Genomic DNA, 26,057 nt, shown 5'->3' with positions numbered 1-26,057 from the left:
TCTTGTTCCGGTGACTGCCAAGACAGGTACTGCTTTTCTGTAAGAAGGCCCAAATTCCTTCTTAACCGCGATCTTTTCTCTGACTAGATCCCCAATCTTTGGAATCCAGACAGGCCTTGCTGGGGCTGTTGCGGGTGGTGCCTCGTCAGTGGTACTTGGCTGTTGCTTTAACTTTATGTTGCTTAATGATTTTCTTGTTTCATTCAGTTCCTGTAAAACAGCCAAACGATCTTTTACATCAAAGTGCGTTGTTTCTTCTTGTACCACTGACATCTGACTATCGAGGTCCTGAACGCTCATTCTAATTCCGAACAATAGTTCGTATGGGCTGAAACCTTTTAGAGAATTTCTTGGCATGTTGTTAAGACTAGTCTGGACACTTATTAAATGTTTGACCCACCCAGCGCCTGAACCTAATACCTTCGCTGTTATAGATTGCTTTATGTCACGGTTTTTTCTTTCTACCACACTGTTCCCTTCGGGGTGCGACGGACAAGAATACCGCAACCCAATTCCCATGCTAGCCATGGCCTCCTTATAAGCTCGAGAGCTGAAAGCAGGACCCTGGTCAGAATGGAACGTGGTAATTGCGTATGTGCCGATATTGACTCGCAAATCTTTTATAACCGTTCTAGCGTCAGCCGAGCGCTGGAGGCCTCATTATTTTAAGTGCTTTTCGTCTTAATTGTTAATAGGACGCAGGACGGGGTGTAGGCAGCGTTACGCTCTTTCTGACTGGTAGCCGGTAGCAACGTTCCTTACTGCGATCCCTATTACAGTTTTCACAGTTGTTTGCATATATTTGGTGTTCTACACTCATTCCCGGCCACCAGAATACTGATTGTAATTCAGTCAGTGATTCCTTGATCTCTCTGTGCCTTAGACCCAAACCCATGTGTGCGTCTGCTATTAAAAATATTCTCCTGTTCATGTTTGGAATTACTCTGTCCCCCACTCCAGGGATTCGAGCAAAAGGAACGGAGTTTGCATCGATTATGTATGCATAATTGAGTGGATAGTTTACGGGTAGTGCTGCACAGTCGCCTTTTACGGTCGTTTTTACTGCCAGCATGGTTTCCCCGTCTATGTACTTATCTGTACGCTTTTTTGTGGCTACGGAAGCCGGTTTAGTTGCTTCCGCTTTGGCTGTATTAGCCAATGAATTCCCTGCAACGTGAACGCCATCACGTTGCAGACTCTGTGCGTGAATCACGTGAGTCTTTTGTAGTTCTTTGTGTAAAAGAGCTACCTCGTTCCAGAGCAATTTATGCTTTATTGTGGCACCTGTGTCATCTTTGTAGTCGTTTTCGATCCAACTCTGCAGTTTATTGTTGTAAGAGTTGACGCAAAAATGAGAATCGCACACTATAAGTGTCGGGAATTCGCGTTCTGCATTTTCGAGCGCCATCTTTAAAGATCTGATTTCAGTTCTCTGAACCGAACAGTTTCTTACAGATTCAGTTTTTGTTACTTTCGGTCTGAATTTACCGCACAGCCAACGACCTTTAATGATCGCACATGCTGCATCGTAGGATTTTCTCTCTACGTTGAAATGCTGTACAAAGCTATCTGTATAGATTATACAGGCGTATTGTGGGAGAGGCAGAATTTCGATTGGCAGAGGATATTCTTCCTCATATTCTAAATCATTCAGTTCTTCAAATTGCGGGGCGAAATAGTATTTCACGTCTTCCGCTCCTAGAGAATCTATGCACTGTATCCATTTCGGGTCCCGTGACACTGTAGGCAGGTTTACTGGGCTGAATAGCGCCTCGAAGGCGGATTCCGCTGTGAGGATATTAATCCTTTTGCCGTGTGCTAGTTCTCGTTCATTTGCTAATGCGATTTGCACTGCTTTCACAGTTCTTTCTGTGTGACTGAATGTTTTTTCTGCTTGTGTGTACAAGTGAGATTTAATTGAAATTGGTACCTTTTCTCCCTCATTAGAGGTTAGGTACGTGAATCCGCATCTTCCTGGGATGACTCGGATTACAAGATCGATCGTGTTGTCACGTGTATCTAATTTAGTTTTTGCTAACATGTCTGTTTGCAGTGATCTCAAAATTTCTGTGTGTTTTTGAGTCCAATTGATTTGTTTTAAATCAGGTTTTATTAGTTCGTAGAGAGGTTTAAACCTCTCTGCGTAATTTAGTATGTAAGTTCTTCCGAAATTCAGAAAACCTAGAATGGATTGTAAATTCTTCAGCGTTTTTGGAGCTTGGAGTACAGCGCACTTCTCTAAGAAGTTGTCCGCTAGGCTTTTCCCTTCACTTGATAATTCGTACCCTAAAAATAGTACTCTCAGATGGGCAATTCGAGACTTTTTAAAGTTGAATTTGTAACCCTCTGCTGCGAACCCAAGTATAATGGTGTTCACTCTTTTCAAGTGAGTATCCAAGTCGTCTGTGAGATAAATATCATCTACGTAAGATAATGCTTCATCATCATAGATTTGTAGTAACTCTGTTACCCTAGCTGAGAATAGTCCTGGGCTGTTCTTGAACCCCTGTGGGAGTCGACAGAATTTTTTCTGTGACCCAAATGCGGAGAAAGCGGTCAAATATCTGCTTTCTGGTGCAATGTTTTGACAAAAGAAACCATTAGAAATGTCTAATGTCGTTTTATATTTTTTCCTAACTATGTTATTCATTAGGGCTGCACTATGCGAGTTTTGTACTGCAAAAGTTTTGCAACATGTATTAAGGTGTCTGTAGTCCAAAACTAGACGATATGAATTGTCTGGCTTGGAGACAGGAAACAAAGGATTGTTCATTTGAGAGGTGCATGTTTCAATCACCCCCTGGTATTCAAGTTGATCTAAGATCTCCCTGACCTGTTTCTTAGCTTCTTGCTTTATGGGATACTGCCGTTGGGCAGTTGGTTCACTTTTTAATTGGATTTTGTGAGGAGGTGAATCCTCATCCCATCCTACATGATTTTTATACAATGCAGGTGCCTGGGCTACTGCCCATTTCCTTGCATATGTATATTTTTTGTGAATCGGAATGTGATTCGAGAAGGCAGGCATAATCACTTCTTCGCCGCGAGGGCACTCCCTGACAAACTCTGGGGGCCAATCTTTTTCAGCTAACAGAATATCATAGCCTTTTGAGAGCTTATCCCAAAATAGACCCTTAATTTTCCTAGTCTTATCACCCTCTATACGCAATGTTATTTCGTATATTCTATGGGGCTCGCTAAGTCTGGCGTCGGCAGTTTCAACCTGAATGTATTCATTTGTGTCCACTGTCTCCAGATGACTCATCAAGATCTTGCGCGCTATACTGATTTCTGCTGCACTGTCCAACATTGTCAATGCCCACTCCCCGTTTTTCAACTGTGTCCTCAGTATTCTCGGCATGGTTGATTACTCTAATACTGGCTACCTTCTTTTTCTGAAATTGAGATTTCTTATTTTGAGCAGGTTCCTTGTCTTTGGACTTGGTGTGCTCTCCTGGGTCTGACCGTCCTCTTCTTTCCGAATTCTGTGGAAAAGATCGAGAGGGACGTGTATCAATACTTTGATATCTGTCAGGTTTTTTCAGATTATCCCTATTTCTAAGGTTATATCTTTTCTCAGAGGGCTCCCTCTGGGGAGACTGGCGTTCTCGAGTCGGAGTTCTTTCCCTCCGTCGAGGAGACCTTCCTCTGGACTGGAAAACTTTTTCCTTGGGAGTGGATTGTTTACTTCCATCCCAGCTCTTTTTAGGAGTATTTGAATTATTTTTAATAAATAATTTTTCAGGATTTTCGAGCAGTTGGGGCTTTACCGGTTTCCCACCCAAGCTGTCTCTACCTAATTCTTCATAGCATTTTTCTATGATTTTTGCAAGCTCAACAGGATCTTTTATATCTGTTTCCTTCAACTTCTGGCGAATCGCCACAGATGCTGCTTCTCCTCTAATGTTGGCTAATAATATAGCCGTGACCTGCTTGAAGTCTTTCAGTAATTTCATACCTAGATTTAAAGCGGGCTCTGGACCGAATTCATTTTGAATCTGTTTTAGCACTTCTGGTATTACCGCCATAGACGGAACACCGTGTGTTTTTGTGTAAATGGAAGCAAAGACTGTACCCCAAGTTTCACAGTCCTCCACGTGTGGTGCGATTCCCATAGGAAGGCAGATTGTCAAGATTCTGTGTTTCTCAATAGGGGTAGTATCAGGAAATACTGCCTCTATTTGAGTGATTTTCTGTGCTAACCAGAAAGGAATCTGTTCCCGTTTTACGGGTGTTTTACCAAGACATGACTGTATGTTCTGTGGTGTAATTTTATTTGTGTTCCCCTGGTGAGGGGTCAGCTGTGGTGTATTAACAGCTGGCTGGACTGTTGCAGTCCGCATTACATATTGGACTAATTGCCTATGTATTTTTATTAATGTGTTTAGCTGTACTAACAGCTCTTCTCTAGACATTTTTACAATGTCAGGATGTGGTGTGTAGCTGGCTAGAACCGGCCACGTGGCTCCTGGTCTACCTAGTGGACCGAGCCTGGTAATGTGATCATTATGTTTTAGGGCGCCATTAAACCAGAGCAGGTGCTCTTGAAATTTAAGTGGGATTTCAATCTCCTCGAAAGGAGGGTACTCTCCCGGAGGTTCCTCTATTTTGTAATAGTGAAACTCTTTTGTTGTAGCGTTTACCGCTGGAAAGTTTATCCATGAATAGAATACCTCTGTCTGCCGATACTCGTGAGCCTCTATCACGAAAATTACTGTACCACCTTGAGGTGTCAGTCCGTTTTCTATAAGTTTTAAAGTTATAGATCTTCTTAAGTGGACCGGGATGTCGATAGCATCCGGGTCTATCTGTAGGAGACTCGAGTCTTCCTCTATTAGTTGGGCTGCCAATCTAACAGCTTCCCTTTCTTCTTCACTGTCTGTCATTTTTTAGAAATGCAGGCTTTGCAGAGCAGGTCTCCAAGGAGACAAAGATTAGGTGCACAATATTTTGGAACACTGTATCCTTCAACGTTGAATAAACCAGAGCTTTACATAGGAATCTCTTCCTACTGAGTTCGGGCGGATTTTAACCTTTCACCCACTCCAGACGTCTATTGGAGTATTTACGGTAGAAAGGGGTGTGAAATATGCACGACTGAGTTACTCTAAAAGTCTTGCGTTAGTTTATCGCCTTACCAAACGTTGGGCGCCATGTAGTGTAGTTCCTAGTTTCCCACTAGGCCCTGCGCATTGGAATAACATAAACAGTAGTATCGACGTGGAACTGCGGATATTCCAGGCCTCCACTGACTATGCTAAACTTAATTGGGTTGTGTTACCAACTAGCTCAGAGGTCACTGGAAACTTTCTTCTCTGTATAGGAAGTGATCAGCTTCCTTGGCACAGACAAGAAGGGATTCAGTTTTCCAACAACCGTGCAACATGACAACTTTGCTCCTCAGATCAAGAGTCGATCTCTAGGGTCGTGTGAAACAATAGACATGTATTTCACTCAGTCAGTCTAGTGCAGTTTACTTTCACGAGATGTAGAGAATAGAGAGACGGGCGTGTATCAATAAAGGGTTAACATTTATTGAACAGTCTTTCTTCTCGTACAAGAGAAATGTATTGCCACAATTGCAATAATTGTTATTATAAAAAGTACGTACAGTAAGATAAGTATTGCGAAATAGAACTGTAAAAGCATTGATATGGTTTCTTAGCCATACAATGGTTTAAAAGTAATAAAACATATATACAGTCATATATACATTAGGCTAACATACTCAACTGGTGCTTCTAACTAAGCCTACCCCAGTGTGCCTGACCTAAGCCTAACACGTGAAAGGGGAGTAAGTAAGTAGCTTTAAGTTAAGTTGGTTTTGCCAAGGTTTGTTTCAAGAATTCTCGTCTAAGGGTTTAGTCAACACCATACCTCTGAATAGAATGATGGAGGATTGGTATCTCCTTCAGGGGTCTCTCTCGATATCCCAGTCACCCGCGAGGGTAAACCGGAAGCGCCGGGACTGGATTTCTCTGCACGAGAAAGGCAGCGGCTCTCTTCAGCGCGTCGAGGAAGGAGGGGGGACAGCGTCCGCGGGCAGCTGGAATCTGCTGGATGTCTTCGCAGAGGACGGCTGTTCAGCTCCTTAAGCGTACTGCACCATAGTTCGCGCTGTAGCGGCGATAATGGTAATCAGCAGCTTCACCACCACAGGATAGCAGGCTGCAGCGACAGAGTGCTAGATTTACCAACACAGGGTCATGCAGGCAGCTGGCATCAGCAACAGGCAACGAACTCGCATTGCTTAAGGCAACGTTGGTAATATTTATACCTGACAGGTGCCGGGTTTGACGCAAGTTTGCTGGACATAAGACGTCAATTAAAGATGTCACTAGGAAGTGACAGTTATCAGTTGCTCATTAGAGTTCCATTACTAATCAAAACATAGCAAGCGGGGATTTCCAGGTTTGCTAAGTTTTTATCTTGTTGAAGAACTCGGAGTGTTATCTAGGAATATCAGATAGTGACTACTGCTCTGTCATTGCACTAATTGGTCGCAAAGGAAGTAGCAGAGAGTCATGCTGGAATGTGGCTCTGTTCGTGTGAGGCCAGAGATGACTTTTCAGAAAATCGCACTTGAACGGTTATGCCAATATAGGGAATAAATGGATTTATAGCCGAATAGGGGCATAAGGTCACAGTATCGATCAGGAACCTAGATAAGCACGCAACAGTGCAGTGAGCAAGGGACTCATGTCTGAGTATACCCTGCCACACTGTAGTGGCCAAAAACGATTCAGAAAAGGGGGTGGTGATGAACAGAGTGTCTGAATTAAGCAGACCACTCTTACCCAGTCAAGAGATCAGGGCTTAATCCATCACCGTTATTTAGCTCACTGCATCACCCCGGTTCAGAACCTGGCTATATCCAAAAAAACGGTGATGGATCAAGCCCTGATCTTTGGACTGGGTAAGAGTGGTCTGCTTAATTCAGACACTCTGTTCATCACCACCCCCTTTTCTGAATCATTTTGTCCACCATAAGCGTGGAAGGGTATACTCAGATGTGAATCCCTTGCTCATTGCACCATCAGGATTCAAGCAAGCCGGGCCGAAGACGGCTGAAATGCCAGAAACCGGTCCCCGGAAGCTTGTTTCCTTCCCAGTATAAGAATTGGCTTGGTAGTTTGGTTTGCCCTGTTCCCATCATGCACTGGGACAGGAACAGACGAATTTGCATGTAGCCAGGTTCTGAGCTGGGATGGTGCAGTGAGCTAAAAAACGGTGATGGATCAAGCCCTGATCTTTGGACTGGGTAAGAGTGGTCTGCTTAATTCAGACACTCTGTTCATCACCACCCCCTTTTAGGAATTAGCATTCTACCAATGGCGCCTATACAAGCTGGCGGGTGGGACACTATTCCTCTTCTCCCACTCCGCTCCCCAACCTTCCCCATCCCCTCCCCATCCCCTACCCAACCTTCCCCATCTCCTCCCCCCTCTCCCATACCTCTCCTCCCCCCCCACCCGATACACATTCGGGCCCCAAACACCAAAGAAACCTATTTGAAAGGCGAGTGCTGGGCACTGGCAGACATAAGGAACTAAGACAAGATGGGTGGCTGGTATAGTACAATGAGATGAAATAATAGACGTGATACATGTGGTGATGCGCAGATCTACTGTAAACGTTCCAGGAGGAAGGATAAAAATGTTATGTTTTATTCAAGTTAAATTGGCTATAGTTAAAGTCTGAATGTCAAGATACTACGCCAGCTGACAGTACACTGGATCTGTAATAGGTGATGATGACGAAGATGTCTAACACCATAATTGCATTGTTAATACAAAGTTAAAGTGTAAATGATATTGAATTGTAGATGTACCAGATGTAGTGAAAAATTACAAACTATAATAAAAACAAATTTAAACAAAAAATAAAATCTAGGGGGGCGTGGCTAGCAGCCAACGATGGCGGCCGCAGCTTAGAGAGGCTCCCGTGACGAGGCGGCTTCCCACTCAAATCCGTCATATTTATCCCGATTTTCGAGGTGCCTAGAGGGGTGGATCGGACCCAGAGGCCGTGCAGCACCCGGTGGTCCAATTTCGTGACGGCGAAGACCCTGAAACAGCGCGACATCGCCTGGCAGAAGGCGGCGAGAGGTGGGGCCTAGCGCTCTCCTGAAGGCGGCGGAGTTGCGTATACTTGGGACCCAGCCGGAAATAATCGTTTGACGGCGGTGGTTGGCCGGATGTACCGGTGCCCGGGACGCACTGCCAGGACAATCCGTAAGCATCCTTTGACGGCCCGGTGATACAGTCGGGCCCCGAGACGGCCTGTGGCGGTGGATATTCGTTGACCACGCCTGGAAGCGCCGCAGATAACGCCGGGGCTCAGGCAGCCGGACCCGCCATCTTGGGCGTTGGCTGCACGTCGTGCCCCGGGTTCTTCCAGCAACCCCCCCCGCGGAGCCACCCGCAATGGCGGAGTGATAAAGACCTGTGGTCTTGGGGACCTTCCAGGTGGCTACTACTGCAACGGTCAACTAAAGTGACCTCCCACAGACGACGGCAGGATAACGAAGCATCGGCCCTCCTTGATTTGATCACGGACTTGTGTTGGTCCGAGAGGATCGTAAGATCAAAGCCATGTCCAACAGAGGCCCCAGGAATACCACTACTCAGGCCAAACTGGACAAATTCGCTTACGAGAGACAGACCCCTCCCCAAGAACAGCGCAAGAATGAGGGTAAAACGTCAGAGTCCGAGGGGGCGAAGAAGGCCACACTAGAGGACGTTCTGGCGGCGCTGGCTCAGGTGCAGGCAACGGTAGGAGCGACAGCCACGGAAGTCACCCTGATACGGGCGGACCTCCAGAAAATAAATGAAAGGGTAAAACAGGTGGAGGTGGTCACTAAATCATTGGTCGAAGACGTGTGAGTTACAAACGGCGATGGAACGGCTACAAACGGATAACAAACTACTCAGAGATAAGTTGGATGACCAAGAAGGGCGCTCCCGACGCAATAACGTTCGAATCTTGGGAGTGCCGGAATCCGAAGACAAGGGCGCCATGGACCTCTACGTGGAGGAAATAATCAAAACCAGACTCCAGCCCAAAGGCCTCTCAAACTTTTTTTCAGTGGAGCGGGCCCACAGAGTGCCGGGGGGCAAATTAAAGACAGGCGGCCCGCCTAGACCAATACTGGCAAGACTTTTCAATTTCAGGGACCGCGACGCCATCTTGCAGGCCGCGAGGGTGGCGCCGCCGATCCAAATACAGAACTCAAGAATTGCCTTCTTCCCAGACTACACGGCAGAGGTTTCTAGAAAGCGCAGAACATTCCTGGAGGTAAAGAAAACTTTGAGGGAAAAGGACCTGCCGTACTCGATGCTTTTTCCGGCCCGGCTGCGAGTGGTGGCGAACAAAAAAGTATGGTTTTTCGATTCTCCAGAAGCGGCCCGGGACTGGCTTGAGGGATGGCACACTGTGGACCGGCAGCGGAGGCGACACAGGTCCGACCAGGATCGCAGAATCGACAGCAGAACTGGCTCACAGACGTCAGGGCGTGGAGGAGCGGAGGGCTCTCCGTCCCGTGGTCTTGCAGGGGCCGGTGGAGAAGAATGAACCCCATACTCCAATTCTCATGAAAAGGGCAATCGCTGACCATTTACACACTGTTGTATAGCTGCAGTTGGACACTGGCACGAACACCACAACGGCACGCAGGGATGCCGCCTGCTCGGGGAGACGCTCTTCCCCCCTTCACGCAAGTACTCTGGTTGCGGGATGGGTTAAGCACTCTGCTCAGTTGGGGGGGCGGGCAGTTGAAAGTCCGTTAGGCAGGGTAGCAGGGAGGGGGGATGGGGGCGGGGGGGGGGGGGGACGTTGTATTGTTACAGTTAGGAATGTATGTATACGGTCAAGGACATTGTTTGAATTTCTGTATGAGTCAATGCAAGATGGGTGGGATGGACAATGATCGTAAGCCCCCGTGATGTCCCTTAGCTCTTCGCTATGCACCGGCATAGCCACCATACCGGATCCACTTCTTGGCCAATACACCATGACTCCCGTACTACCTAATGGCTGATAACTCTGTCCTGGTAAGGGGGGTAGTGGACCCCGAGTCACAGTGCCCTCCCTTACGTTTGCTGTCTTGGAATGTTAGAGGTCTGGGGGACAAGGTCAAGCGAGGGTTGGTACTGACTGCAATTAAAAGACAAAAACCCACCATAGCCCCACCGCAGGAAACCCATCTGATAGGGGGGGCTACCAAGGCCTTGGATAGACGAGGATATAAAATGTTGGTCCACTCCGAGTTCACGTCCGGTTCCAGGGGGACCGGTATCCTGATACAGAAAAACGCACGTTTCGTCCCCTTACTAAGACTGACGACCAGGGCTGCTTCGCGGCCTTGCAGGGGCAGTGGGAGGGAAAACTTTTTAATTTGGTCTCAGTATATATCCCACCGGCATTGCACTCGGTTCACCTCCCAAAATTAGGTGACTTCCTTCTGACTCTCCCCGAGGGTGAGATCATCATGGGGGGGGGACTTTAATGCAGTTATGGACGCACAACTTGATAACAACGGCCATGGGACTGACTGACATCTGGAGACATTTGCACCCTGGTACGAAACAATACACTTTTCACTCCGCTGTGCACGGCAGTCTCTCTCGCATTGACCACTTCCCGACGCTGGGAGAGGGCCTCCAACATATAGACGCAATGGCTTTTCACCCTCGAGGGATTTCACGCTAACACTTTCTTCTCAGGCACGATCATGCAAACGCATTTACCCCATTCACGCTACCTACTTCAGGGTTCCACAGGTTCGCAAGGCCCTTAAAAGAACAACAAAGCAATACTTCCAAGAAAACATACACTCAGTGCGTTCCCCCGAGACACTTTGGGAAGCCTATAAAACGGTCCTGCGGGGACAAGCCATTAACTCCATCACGGGTCATAAAAGACAGCTGTCACAGGAGTTAGTTAATCTGGAGGTGGCATTACAGGAACGGACCACAGCCCATGAACAGCACCCCTCTCCATCAACCCTTCACGCACTCACCCTTCAACAACAACTACAAAACGATCACCTGCGCATCCAAGAAAAAGGGCACATAACCGACACTCAAAATAGAATCTGCGAGGTGGGTGAAAAAGCTGGGAAAATGTTGGCATGGCTTGATAAACGGGAGGGTAACTCCAGGGGGATCCAACGTTTGAAAGACGAACATGGGGCGGTACACACCGACCCAAGACATATCACGGAGCTACTCGCGACTCACTTTGAACGGGTGTACACCCCGGAACGTGTGATCACACCTGAGATGGCCAAAGACATCCTAGCTCCGATCGAGGTCCAAACATTGTCACCGGAAGCGTCAAATGAGTTGGAAGCGGACATCACCGCCGATTAAATCCAACTGGCGATTCGGGCTCTAAACCCGGGCAAAGCAATGGGGCCCAATGGCATACCCATTGAATGGTACCAGGCAGTGCCTGAGACCCTCAGTGAACATCTATTGGGAATGTTTAGGGACTGTCTAGAGAAGGGTTCCCTTCCGCCGGATCAGCGAGCGGCGACCATCGTAACTATTCCTAAACCGGGCAAACCACCAGATGAGTGTTCCTCTTATCGCCCCATATCCTTGCTAAATGCCGAAGTTAAGATTTTGGCTAAACTCCTGGCAACCAGATTCCTGCCCCATCTGTCGTCGATTATACACCCGGATCAATCCGGATTTATGCCACACAGAAACACAGCGTTGAATCTGCGAAGGCTGCACGGTGTGCTGGCTAGAGCAGATTCCATCAACGTACCAGCAGTGATTTTGGCGCTTGACACTAAAATGGCATTCGATCTGGTGGAATGGGCATATCTTTTCGAGGCACTGAAGCGCTTGGGATTCGGGCCCCGCTTTATCGCGTGGGTCAAACTTTTATACACTGACCCGATGGCACACGTGGTAGCTAATGGACATATCTCGCGCATGTTCCCGCTGGGGAGGGGCACACGGCAGGGTTGTCCTTTGTCACCCCTGCTGTTCGCTATCTCCTTGGAACCCCTCGCGACCCTCATAAGGACCTCGCCTCTTCTCAAGGGCATATCATGGAATGGGGGATGGGAGGATCGACTGTCTTTATATGCGGACGATATGTTGATTTATCTAACAGACCCCGAATGCGGAGTGCCGGCTTTATTGCATATTTGTGATGCACACTGCAGCATTTCCGGCTATACGCTGAATTGGAATACGTCAGAACTGTATGTTTTGCAGGGACAGGCCCCGAACCTTGGCGAGACGTGCCCACTAACGATAGTGGGCTCGTCGTTTAAATATCTGGGCATTCATGTCTCTAGGGATCCAACGGAATTCACGGATAAGAATCTGAAGCCTCACCTGGATAGACTTAAACGAGATGTTACGTTCTGGTCGGGTCTTCCGTTAACACTCCTGGGTAGAGCTGCACTCTATAAAATGATGGCGTTGCCACGTTTTTTATTTGTCCTCGAAAATACACCCTATCCTGTAGCCCCCTAAGTTTTTCCCAGAAAGTGGCAGCGCTGGTTTCCAACCTTTTATGGGGGAACCTCCCTGCACGCATTGCACAATCCAAGCTTCACAGAGGCTGGTACGACGGTGGTATCGCATTACCTAACTTAAAAATGTACTACTGGGCAGCACACCTCAAGCCGATCAACCAGGGGATTCACGCACCTCAAGCCGAGCCAGCGTTCCAGTCTGACAGGGCACAATTGGGCACGAATAGCCTGTTGGGTCCATTATATGATCACCGTAAAGTTTGTGCCTTACTGGGGCCCACTAGACTGACAGTACAGTTGTGGCATACAGCAACAGCAGCGCTGGGTTGGAAAGGGAAGATCACCAAAATGACCCCGCTGTGGGATTCTCGGGTGTTGGGCAACATGAGGAACAGCAAGGGTTTTACACACTGGGACACTATCGGAATTTCCACGGTGGGTGATCTTTGGGAGAGGAACGGGGTGATACCCTTTAACCGGCTAAAAGAATTATACGACCTTGGGGACAGGGAACTTTACAGGTACATCCAAATACAACATGCACTGCTTGCAGCCCTGCCCCCCGACACAACGTTGCCCGAGTCCTCGCCATTGGAAGACCGCCTCCTTACTGATTGTATGATGGAAAGGGCAACATCACTCACATACCGCAAACTGCTCAATAACTTCCCAGATCCGACACTCTTGTTGAAGGCGAAGTGGGAGGGTGACACTAGCGAAATGGACGAACATGAGTGGAATGAGGCGCTTGGATCCCCTAAGGAAGTGGGCATCTCGGCCCGCTTGCGGCTAGTACAACTCAAGATACTACACAGAGTTTACTATACTAGGACCATGCTACACCGCATCCATAAGATACCACATCCTTACTGCCTTCGTGGGTGTGGGGAGGAAGGAACATTTTTTCATACCATATGGGAATGCCCCAAGATTCGGGAATACTGGAAACAGGTACTCCGCACAATCTCGCAAACATTGAACCTGTCGCTGTTGCCTGACCCACGGAGGTGCTTGTTAAACGTCTGGGAGCCTACTGACCTCTCCAGATATGAACAGCTCTGGGTCACAGTAGGATTAATGGTGGCAAAACGAGACATCGCACAGCGCGGGGACGCGGCAGACATATCGACCAAGTCACAATGGTGTCTGAATATGGACAGGGTGATGGTAACCGAAAGGGCAGTATATTCTAAACGGGCCTGCCCAGGGAAGTGGAATAAGGTTTGGACGAAATGGAATGTGTACAGGGGGGAAATTTGTGATCCCTTGCTGGAAGATGATCAAGAAGTCTCCGACGAGGAGGAGGATGAGGGGTAAAGCTAAGTGAGAAGTGTGAGGAAAAGAGAAGCCATGGCTACTGTACGGGATCTCCTATTTGAATTGTTACGTGGGAGGCAGGGGGTGGATGTAAGGGTAAGATTGGTGGGGAGCGATTGAGTAAATGGGTATGGGACTAGAGTAGGCCTCTCCCAAGAGGTACTTGTAACTTAGACTGTTGATTCATGCAAGATCATCATACTATTCCTAATGTTTGCAGTTGAAAGTTGTTGTTTTAAAAAAAAAACAAAAAAAGTAAAATCAAAAACCTCATCCAGCGTTGATACAGATATTTGGGATGCACTTTTCTTTCGCAGCGACCTTATTTGGATGGATACAGAGACTGATGGTTTAATGTCCATTTTGAAATGCTGCATTTTGAATCACGAACTGTGTTAGCGGCCGGCCCACTGGGTTGTAGGCTTTCCGCTGTGTAATATACAGTGCGCAATAAAGGTTTTAAAAAAAAAAAAAAATCTAAAGTTATGTAAACATTTCAAGCTTGGCTGCACTAAATTAAAATATTATCGAAAAATATCTCATAGAAAACATTAGTGACTGGTTAAAGGTCAACCACACACAAAACCATACTGTTCATAAATTCACCGACCCCAATCCAAATTCTACGCCCTACATACTAACTTATGCAAAAAAATACATTTTGTTCGTGGAGCATTTTTGCCAATTAACTTTATTAACGGAAACTTTTTGTGGAAAAATACTACATCATATTTAAAAAGTTAGTGGAACACACTACTTGACAGTCTAATGTGGATTACCAAGATATTGTCATCCAGTGTTCTGCAAGTACAGAGTGCTAACAAAATACACAATAATGGCAATTTGTATATGATCGTGTAAAGAAAGGTGGCTTCATAACTCTGTAGCACCAGAATAAACAAATACACAAGTTTGTCTCAAAATTCTCCTAAGCAAAAAAAAACCCGGAAAACCCAGGGAGCGTTTTTTAATATTTACATTAGAACTGTTTCCTACTTTCTGCACTTCTTGTTTCTACTCACCCTTCTCTGTGGTGGTATGGTGGGGTGCATGTGAATCAATAAAATATTAAATAGATCTGTGCTGGGGAAGTCGTTTCCGGTAAGGGAATATCATTTCACGCCTACTTTATAATTTATAGATTTACGTTTTTAGTCATTACAATGGCAAGCATTAATAAGCAGGGTGGTGTGTTTAAAATACATTGGTTAAGGACCACTTGTCGTACTCATCAAGCCTTAGGCTATAAATCACAAAGACTTGCGATAGATCATCTCAGTACTACCCAAAATGCGACTTTGGTCATCAAGACAGTAGGAGAATAGTAAATTCTCTGGCAAAGACTTAAATAGTTTCGTTTATATAATTTTGTGCTATCGATTAACAATGCAGCTTTGTTTTGCCTGGCTATGGTTCAATATTTCTTTGCCTATCCATAGATTACATTTGGCTGGGAAGTGCTACGGTATGGTTTTAGATTCATGAATGTAAAAACTGGCAGTGCCAAGACGTCAAGTGTGTGTAATATTGTGAAGAATGTTTGCACTAAATGACGCTCGAGCGGAACAATGTGCGAGTTTTCATGAAATTCAGATTTGACCCAGGAGTAAATCTATGGAAAAACTTAAAAGTTAACATAACCTTCAAGAGTGTCCTAAAATGCTTTTACGGTAAACCACACATATATCTCATTTTACGCAACTTACCGTTGCACGGGAGGATAAAAGTCTGAGTAGGTCCAATGCAATTTTAACCACTTACCACATTGCTAAGCACAGACTCTCGACAATGAAATCATTAGTCAACGGAAACTACAGTAATGGAAGCCATGAACCTCGTTGATCTTCCTCGTCAAGGTAATGGAAACATGGAGACTGCTTTTCGGCAAAACAATTTTACATTTGTGGAGTGTTTGTGCAATAAATAAACACCCAGTGATCGGAAAATAATATCTTACCAACCATGCAGGGTTGTGGGTATTACCGTTTAAAACTCAGTAATCCACTGGCCAGCAGTAAATTAAGGAAATTAAGGATTGTGATCCTAATGTAACCCTTGCTACTTATATGTTTTTGGGAGAATAAACAATTAACAAGCTGCGAACTTCAGAGGAACGCTGGCTATAGGCCACCAATGCAACAACAAAAAAGTATATGCTGAACCACTTGTGAATGAGATTTAACCATGGGCAGGACAAGGGAACTTTCACATTTCCACGTGCTGCAGTGATTGGGAAAACTACAAGAGATTGTGATTGACAATCTGGGTAAAGCAGAGGCAAAAGATATAAGGGATAAAGTACACCCTGCCATATAATGTATGGCATGGTGTACTTTATCCCGTTCAAAAAATGGTCACACCATCTTTCCCACAAACTATTTAAAACCTTAGTGCAAGCTTTTTCATATGAAAGAGCGAGCGAGTATGTAAGCAAACATGAAGGATAAAAATGAAACCGCTAGTTCAAAATTAACCTATTGCGTGCGTGCGTCGGCCAACGGCTGTCGCGAGCACTACCTCGGTAGTGCTGTGCACGTCCATTGGCCAACGAGGCCCCGCCCACTCTTTAGAACTCCCACACTGCGGCGGAATTTGCGCTGCGGTTAAGGAGTTAAACGAGTCGAAAGCCTGTTAGATATTTGTTGCAGACCGATATTAGTAACAGTTCAATGCAAGCCAGTTAAAAAAAACACAAAGCTGCAGAAGCTCGGAATGCATAGAAACGTACAGTAAGATTCTATTTTTTCTCTAAGGAGAGCAAAAAATTAACATTCTCTCTGCTGGTCTTTGTTGGCTAAAAATATAGCAGAAGAAAGAAAAGCAATGTTTTGTTTATTCCACAGCTGCTTTAATTATGCTCCATGACCTAACATGCCTTTCACCTCGGTGGCTGACTCGGCCTCAGGCATTGTTCATCAGAACTTAATAGTAATAACCTTATAAGGCATGTGATTCTGCATTCTTTGATAAACACCAGTCTAATAATCGGTGACATGAGACGCATCCAGCTGCCGATTACAAAGAAAAGACGACATAGTTCGAGTAGTATAAATTATTCCTGTCAAGTCCTGACATCACAATACCTGCTGCCAGCTGCAGAGGTGAAAGGCAGGTCAGGTCACTGAGCAGCTGTTTAAAGCAACGAAAATGGAACATTGCATTTCTTTTCGCTCTATTTTTTTTAGCTTACAGTAACAAGCAGAGAGAACATGTTTATTTTTTGCACTACGTAGAGAAATGCAAGAATCTTTCTGAAAGTTTATATACATTCCAAACTAATGTAGCTTTTTTTGCTTTTTTTTTTAAAAACAGACTAGTATGAACGAATTTGAATATCTGTTTGCAACAAATAACTAGCAGGTTTTTAATGTGTTTTGCAATGTAGGTTTTATTTTTCATTTTCGGTCTTTCTTATGAAAGAGCTAAGTACAGAGGTTTTAGACGGTTTGTGGGAAAGGTGAAGTTGTGACCATGATATGGAATAAAGTTCCCCCAGGCACACATGATAAGGATATTACAAGTCAGTGAGGAGTGCCATGACCTTTTAAAAGAAACTCTGCCTTTGGCCTCATTCCTCTATATGATTATGGAACTTCTAATTGACTTGCAATATCATTATAATATACGAAAGGGGGTACTTTGTTGTTTATACAATAGTTAAGTTCTGACGTCATTTCTTTATCATCCGCATCTTGGTGTGTCACAAGTTCCCAATTATATGGAAATTGGCTGCCGTTTATACAGGGATTACAGAATCCCGTGTATTATAAGTGGCTACATTCTACAATATCAGATGCAATGCCCTTTGGGGTCAACTTCTTTGACTGTGTAGCAGATGTTGATAGAGCAAACTGTCCACCGTGATCGGGTCCTTCAATGCACCACCTAGCCTTTCTTTGCAGGAGAAAGCTACACATACAGCTGATCAAGCAGTGGTTCTTTGTGCAGGTAATGTACAAGCTAAGGGCCTTCTTAGTGTTTATGGGATGGACCTCTTTTCCTTTTTCGAGGGGTGAGAAGGGGCAAAAGCTCTAGCAGAGTTAACGATTGACCAACTTGGGAGAGATTCTTGACCTTTGATAAGAAGCCAGCATGGGTTCTCAGTACCAATAAGTCTAAAAGGAGGTGGTGTAGGGCGAGTGCACTCAGTGTGGATGCAGTTCACTTATGTGGCATGCGGAAATAGGCTGCAATGAGGAAGATCGTGAAGTGTCCAACGCCTTAACCAATAACTGAGCATAGACTTCAAAGTGGTGCCCATGCAAAGTCGGTTTGTGGGGACGAGGGAATGCAAGGCAAATCTTGTATATACTGCATCACCAGTGACTTGGTCAAGTAAACACAGAAAAGACAAAAGGACAGTTAAATAACTTTTCACTGTGCCCACCACAAAGCCTTGCTGGGATAACAAAATGACAAAATAAAATGTGAAAATCTGGCTTGTAGGGGCGGGGTGGTCAGTGTTTCAGGCACCAAACCAGACAACAAATTAGTCCCAGTTTCTACTATGAATGCACTTTGTGGATGGGTACTTGGCTGCAAGGATGACATCAACCACGTAGTTCGGCAATACAAACGCATTTAGCGGCCACAATCCAACCTCCAGGAATGGAGGTGCAAGCTGTAGAGACTCGAATGCCTGCCCCGTCCTTTTGCTGAAACAAGAGGTCCTTCCAAAGTGGAGTTTTGATCGGAGGGAAAATGGTAAATCACATTTGGTATCATTTTCCTGGCACATTTTGGGCTGATGAGCATGACTTGTGCCCGGTGGTTTGATGCTCCACAAAACTTGAGGCAGGAAAGCTAGCAAAAGAAATGAATCCCTACTTCCATTCCAGTTGAAATGAGTCTTCTAGTGAGTCTCTTGCTGGACACTCCAGCGCACAGAATTGTGGACACTGCCAAGTTCTCAATGGTGACAAATAGGTCTAGCCAGGGTATACCCCACTGCTCAAAGATGCCCTGTGCAACCTTAGGATGAAGACCCCACTCGTGCTCTGCCAGACACTGTTCATCCACTATGGTATTCAGAGACCATGTCAGGTGGTTGAAAACCAGGAGAATGTTGTTCTGATGTAGACTCTTGCGAGGTGTAGTGCTTTCTGACACAGGATTCAGGACCCCATTCCGCCCCACTTGTTGCAGTATCACATGGTGATGATGTTGCCCATGAGTAACTGATCTAGCCTTTTTTGATGGAGAGCAGGAAGGCTTTCAGGGCTAGACAGATCCCCTGAAGCTGAAGAATGCTGAATTGAGCTGTTTCTCCGCTGAAACCCAGAGAACTTTAATTTCCATCTCTCCCAAAGGGTCCTCTTAAACCAGCAGTGAGGTGTCTGTACCAAACATGAAATCTGGGTACTGGAAGGAGAGTGTCTTTCTGCTATACTTTTGGTTTTGCTTGTCACCACAGAAGATACTGAGCAGTCTCCTACAAGATATGGATGCAAACAACGCCATCCATGATGCTGGGCCCATTGGGATCTGAGGTTCCAAGCATGTGCCATCTGGCATTCGGGATGAGAAGGATGCACAAGGCCAGAAGACCAAGAAGCCTCAGAGCCATCGTCATCCCCACAAAAGGCCCATGACTAACCCTAAAATATATAGATCATAACCTGAATGTTCTCAACTCACTGAAACAGAGGAAAGGCCTTTAATGCCAATGGATCCAGAATTGCCCCACTGAATGGAAGTCTTTGCATGGGGGTAAGACAGGACTTCAGTTCGTTGATGGTGAAACCAAACAATGTAAGTACTCCAGTCTTCGTTCAGAGGTGTTCTGCCACGGACTGATGTGAGCTTAGCTTTAGCAACCAGTCTTTGAGGTACAGGACTCTGTATACTCCTCACCTCCGTAGATGAGTGGCAAACACCACATCAATTTCATGAACACAGAAGGAGTCGAGGTAAGGGTGAAAAAAAAGCACATTAAATTGAAAGTGCTATCGGCCCAACTTGAACTGCAGGAAATAACAGACGACAGGACACGTAAGTGTAAATATGCAGCCTGCAAGTAAAAACACATCATGTCTCCTGGGTTGACAAAATATAGGCCAGAGAAGGTATTTTTACTTTTCTTCCTCAGAAAGGTGTTCAGAAGGCTCCATTCTTCTTTGGAACAAAGTAAAAAGAGAATCATCCACCCGTTTTTGTTAGTCCAGCACTCCTTCGATACAAACGTTGGACAACAAAAGGTTGACTTCCTGCGTCAGACTTGCAGAGTGCTGCTCTAAATGGCACTTTAGTGAGGGAGGGGAAGTGGGGTGTGGTGGGAATGAAGGGCAGGAGAGAGATCATTTGAACGATCTGCAAGATCAATCTGTCTGATGTGAGGCTTCTCCAACCTTAGAGGAAATGCCATTTCTCTTTCCAACTAACCAAGCGTGAGAGGACAAATTAAAGTAAAGTGTGGCTGCCGCAGTAGAGGAGGAGGAGTTGGAGGGTTGATGTCACTGATGAATTCAACTGATACAATTTGTGCATGTCCACTGCCTGGAAAGGGCCTGGTTGGCTGGTGCAGTACAACTCGGGAAGGCTAGCTTTGTCTAACAAATACTGCACTGAAAAAGTATGGATTTTCTATACTGGTGGGAGATTGCTTAGCAGGCATTCATACCTGCAAGGATTGTGCCATGGCACAACTATTCGTGAATTGTTCAGTCTTTGCTCCAAATAGCCTGAAGCCATTGAAGGGCATTTACATCGAAGCAAGCTTGCTCATTACCAGAAAACTCGCATCCTTGAACGCTTCCCAATCAAGGCAATGATTCTAATAGCATGGCTGACAGTCTGTAAAGTACAGACCGGCTCTGAGTACAAACAGGACTAGGTCTTAACCAGCCTAGATAGTTTAAGCTAGTGACGCCATGAGGTCCTCCGGGACGGCCAGCAAGATAACATTAACCATGTTCTACAGTGCATGGGTGTGCCTCCCCTGAAGGCAAACACCTTTAATAGATCCGAGTGCTAGACTGCCCACAGAAAGTACTCCCAATCTTAAAGCATCAATCCTTTTTGATTTGCTATCTAGAGTGTTAATTGGAAAGGAATTTGGGAAATCCTTGACAAGCAAGGTTAATTCAATTAGGCTCTAAGCTGTTGCGAGCTTAGTTAGGAAGCCTGAATTACCAAGGGCTAGTCTATATCACCTTAACAGAGGTCGACTGACTGGTGGGTATGATCATGGCTTAAACGATGTAGCCGGGAAAAGCATCAGAAAGGGCTAAATTAATTGGTAAACTATCAAATAAATAATGCCCTCGGCGAAGAATCTCAGTCAAAGCATTTGTTTTCCTCTGTAACGCAGGTAGCTGAAATTCAAGGGCTTCAGCTGCCCTCTGAACTTCCACAGCAAATAAAGAACTTTCTTCTGCTGGTAGTCGAAGCAGTGAGTCTAGCTCTGTTTCAGGAGATTTGTCTAGCTCATTTGCATTTTGTAAGTCTACATACAATGAATGTTCAGTATAAAGATGGGGAAATAACCTTTCCCCTTCCTTATCAATGTCTTGACGAACATTTGTTGCTGCTTTCACCGGGGGTGATTCAGAACCAAAAATTGCTTGAATACTCTACGGACATTGACGCAGATTTACAGTATAGGAATGAGGCTGTAGAAACAACGGCTGCACTTTCCTACTTTTATTGCATGACATGTCCCTGGATTGAGCTGATATCTGTTTGATGTCAGAGACCAGCTTCGGGATTAAATCATTGATTTGCAGCAGTATGGAAGGAAGCAATGTGGACCATGCCATCTGTACAGAAGTCAATAGCGAAGTCAGCAAGGGATTGATAGTGGGCCCTGTAGGGGCACACTGAAATGGGGGGAGGGGGAGGAGGGGGCAATATCTGCAGACAGAAGTCTGACTAGATAACAGTGCAGCTTCATGGGGCCCAAAGGTGTGCCAGAGGGAACTGGAAGCTCAGAGGATGCAGCATGGCCTCTTTAAAGGCCACCATTTACTGTGGCATCAGAGCCTGAGCAGATCTGACCCGGAGCAGAAGCGGGACATATGTTTTCAGCATAACCTTTTGTGCTTGGCGATAAGAGTTTTGCATCCAATTCCTGAATCGCTTTCGGATGAATAAGGAGCACACTTTTCGCACAATTAAGGATGTCAAGAACCACAAACACCTTGCGTGGGTCATTGACTCACATCTGCTTCTGACATTGGGTAGTATGGAGTCACTGCAGAGTCACACAGTGTCACCAACGTGTGGACAAGAGTACTACTGAAGAATTCTGAGAATCAAGTCTAGCACCTGGGGATATTCTAAAGGGGAGAAACCTTTGATTAGAAATATCCATCAGAAAGAGAAAGTTCGGGTTGAACTACTTGACAATGTTCTCTCTAAACTGCATCATAGGCAACTATAGTTATGTTTTGAGTTTTTTGGGGCCTAATTGGCATCCTCTTTGTAAGTGCAAGATGCGGAGTAATCTATGAATACTCTTCCCACACTTAGGGAAAGACTGATAGTTCTCTACTAGCGAACTAGCAGCAGGCCTGGGTCCTGAGGACACATGATTTTTCCATTAGGAAGCATAATGCTCAAGATTGTACTATAAAGCAACCATCACTTTTGCTAGATAATTCCGAGTTTACTCTCCCTTCTCCACTGCCTAGTAGAAAAGAGAAATACTCACCTGTGACCAAACTGAGGTGAGCGTACTAGGACTTTACATCTTTGCCATTTGAACAAACCTGCCATGTTTAACCATGAAGCAAAAATCCTTATAGGAGTACATAAGCTGTGCCATAACAAACTGAGGTATAGCAACACAATGAATGCTTTAACTATAGTCTATTCTACGTAACATGGGGTCCACAACTAAATGAGGTGCATATTGTTCTTTTTGCAATTATACCATTCTTGTTATCCATTCACAGGTGACCATGCATAGACGCAGACGAGAAAATCACAATGCCTATGTTATGGTTCAGGGAACTAATGTATCTTTTGCAAAGTTACCCTAACAATATGGTAAGGTTTTCAGATCACCTGATAAATGCAGAGCCCAGAGTGGACATAGTAAAGTGTCGAAACATGTTGATCCCAAGGCGTAATTGCACCCTTTTTGATTTTAACGCTGTGGAAGGGAGGGTTAATTTAATGTGATATAGTCCCATGCACACAGTCATTGGAATTGAGCTATACCTGGCTGATGACCCATAACTAGGGCAAAATCTGTCCTAAATTGCTTGTATTCCAGTTCAGGAAGGACTAGGCTTGGCAGTTCAGGCTGGATTGTTCACAGTGGCACATGCTCAAGACTAATTTGCATATGGCTGGGTCCAAACTGTGGTGGCAGAGTGTGCAAAATAATGGACGGCGATGTGGTCCGAGCAATTACCAGTGGCTGAGATTAACTGAAGCATTCCCTCCATTAATTTTTTTTTAATACTTTTGTGTGCTGCCCTAAATGGGACTGAAATGCCTAGACATAAGTCCCAGGTAACAGTCAATGAAATCGAGCTATACCTGGCTGATGAGCCCTAACTAGTGCAAAACTGGTTCTGGGTTGCTAGTATTCCGGTTTAGGTAGGACAGTCAGTTTGGGCTGGACTCTTCCCATTAGAGCAGGGTCAAGACTAAATTGCATTTGGCTGGGTACAAACTGAGGTGGCGTGGGGTGCAAAATAACGATGGACTGGGATGCGACCTTGGGTAATTGCCAGTGGCTGAGACTAATTCAAGCATTCCAGCCATTGCTTTTAACTATATTTAAGTTATAAAAGATGTCACAAGTCGACAGCTTAAACGCCTTGGATAGAAGAACAGTTAGAGAAGAGGCAACAGGAAGTTCACATTATGTACAAATTAGCAAAAGAAAAGTAAGCATTTAACATATATTTTACCTGAGGGGCAGAGGTGTAGAAACGGGTTGTGACATGATTAAGGCATCATGAGCAGAAAGCTGGAAAAAAAATTTGAAAAGCAATAAAAGCATCATATAAAATGTTACCTTAAAATACATATCAACGCGTCAGGTCCACTTCATGTTTTGAAAATAAGTGGCACAGGTAAAAAAGAAAAAAAACAATATTGCCTAGGAATGGGTGAGAGCTGAGCATACCAGTGGAATTATAAAATACATAAAACCCCCAAACTGTTTCATCCAAGTCCTTAGAAGATGTGGAAATAAAATACGCAGTAGCCAGTCTGCAACAATTCAGGTGATAATATAGAAGTATGCCTTAGAGTAGCCCAAACAGCAGTATGCTAGTTTCATAGTCTCTGACTCACCTCTGCAGCACCAACCCAAAATAATAAATTTCCTGTAGTGCTATAATAAGGTTAAGATGTTGAGGAGGGGAGGCAAAGAAGCTGTATTACAGTGGTCGTTTATTAACACCCTCTCCTCTCAAAGAAGCATGTCAGAATAACACTGGAACATGTAAGTAAGGTGCACTTCATGATGGTTACTTCATGGATCGTGAATTGTACACCAGTCTCTTAGCACTGAGCTGGTGTTCATTTAATCTTTTTGACCATTGCCAAAACAACAGTGTGTGAGTAATGAAATTGGCTATGTTGGCTAAATGCAGACATCCAGAGAAGACCGCTATGGATTAAATGATGGTATAACTATAAGAGAGCTCAAGAGGAATTTGGTTATGATTTTCCAGACTAAATATAAAGATCCCCCTCACAGGAAAATCCCAAATAGGACGTGTAACCCCAGCTCACAAATCCTAAAAGCCAAATAACTTTTTTTTAATTTTATTTTTATTGGTAGTAAGCATGGGATGATCAATGTACAGACATCATATTACAAGCATCAATGCTGTATGTTGTTGCCCATTTGTAAACAGTAGCTTGGCGCTGTTCCAAGCTCCCAGAGTGCAAGCCTTAGGAGGCGTTGCAAAGGAATTGCATTTGACAATGTAACCTAGGCCATACTGCTGGTACAATTTTCTATGGACCCTCAATATCCCACTATCACAATAGTCTATTTGCAATTGTGCCCAGCAATCACATTACTACTTTTTTGATTTACATTTTTCTTAAAAGGAAACCAAACAAAAACTCCCAACAAACTTCTATTGCTATTTGACAGCTCCTGGTGAAATGGACGACCCTCCCCAGGTTGCAGTAGTGTGTCTTTCTTCAGTATGTAGGCAAGGCTTTAGTGTGGTGCAGCATCTCGTGTCTCTGACCCCTATGCCCAATAAAAGCCAAATAACTTTAGCATGCAAGATATTAAGAATAATCTCCTCCAGCGGCTCAAATGAAGACCAGCGAAAGCTAACAATAAGGCACGTAGTGCTGTAGATTCACATGCTGTGCCATCTAGTGTTGGGATCAGATGTGTGCAACTTGTTTTTGTTTGAATAAGTATTTTCAAGTAAAGAGATGTGGTGACAACCTATTGTAAGAAAGGCGTATGGGCATCGGCTCCATAGTTAGATTGTTTTTTCACACGGAAGGCGAGATGTAGAAGGAGCCAAGAGATACAGTAAAGATGACCATGTGAAGTAAAAGATTGAGATAAAACCCTCTGCAACAGAATCCAGGTGACCAGGGAGGAGGGTAGGTGCCAGTGATCCTACAGCACTACATGCCACGTACAGATGCTTGCAGGGTCGATAACATTTTCTGTTCGTGGCATGCGTAAATTAGGTACACATGCTGTTTACAGACTGTAAAGCAGTCTTCTCAAAGGTGTTGGCTCAGCCTGAAAACATTGCAGAAGACTGTGCCATGCCAACTCTAGCTTGTTGTCTAGCCAGGACATCGACACAGTAGTGCTTAGTAAAAATGTGAGGAGTGGACCAAGTAGCTGCTTTGTAGATGTCCACAAATTATATCTTGCCAAGGAAAGGCCTAGCAGCCCCTTTCTTGCAAATGGAATGGGGTCTGGGAGGAACAGGCAGGGAGGGACCTTTTAGCTTTAGCGTAACAAGTCTAAATGCACTTGACAAGCCAACGTGCAACCAGAGTCTTGATAGTGGCTTAGAGTAGGACATGAATAGTTGTTGTGTCTTGCAAAATTATATTGTTCTGTCAACATACTACATTAACGCCCATTAAACATCTAAGGTATGTGAAGTGCGTTCTGCTACAGATCCTGGATGTGGAAAAAAAAAAGACTCTTAACTGAAGTATGTGATAAAGACGGAAGCTGCAGACCACCTTGGGGAGAAAGTTGGGCTTGGCTCTGAGAACGACCTTATTATGAATCTGGAAGAAAGGCTCTGCCTGCATGCTATTTCAGTCCTCAAAAGACATCTTC

General features: G+C 44.9%; 1 protein-coding gene across 2 annotated transcripts in view; it reads right to left on the bottom strand.

Moving 5' to 3' along the window:
- Window positions 1-26,057, bottom strand: part of DENND4C (DENN domain containing 4C) — a 1,503,495-nt gene that overhangs the window by 1,088,248 nt on the left and 389,190 nt on the right. For both annotated transcript variants that reach the window (XM_086951990.1, XM_086951991.1), the window contains exon 9: window positions 23,680-23,738. In XM_086951990.1, coding sequence (XP_086808116.1) covers window positions 23,680-23,738 — 59 coding nt within the window. The remainder of the gene's footprint in view (window positions 1-23,679; window positions 23,739-26,057) is intronic.

Source organism: Lissotriton vulgaris, unplaced genomic scaffold (genome assembly GCF_964263255.1).
Source record: "Lissotriton vulgaris unplaced genomic scaffold, aLisVul1.2 SCAFFOLD_247, whole genome shotgun sequence".
Lineage (NCBI taxonomy): Eukaryota > Metazoa > Chordata > Amphibia > Caudata > Salamandridae > Lissotriton > Lissotriton vulgaris.
This window is presented reverse-complemented; position numbering and strand designations above follow the sequence as displayed.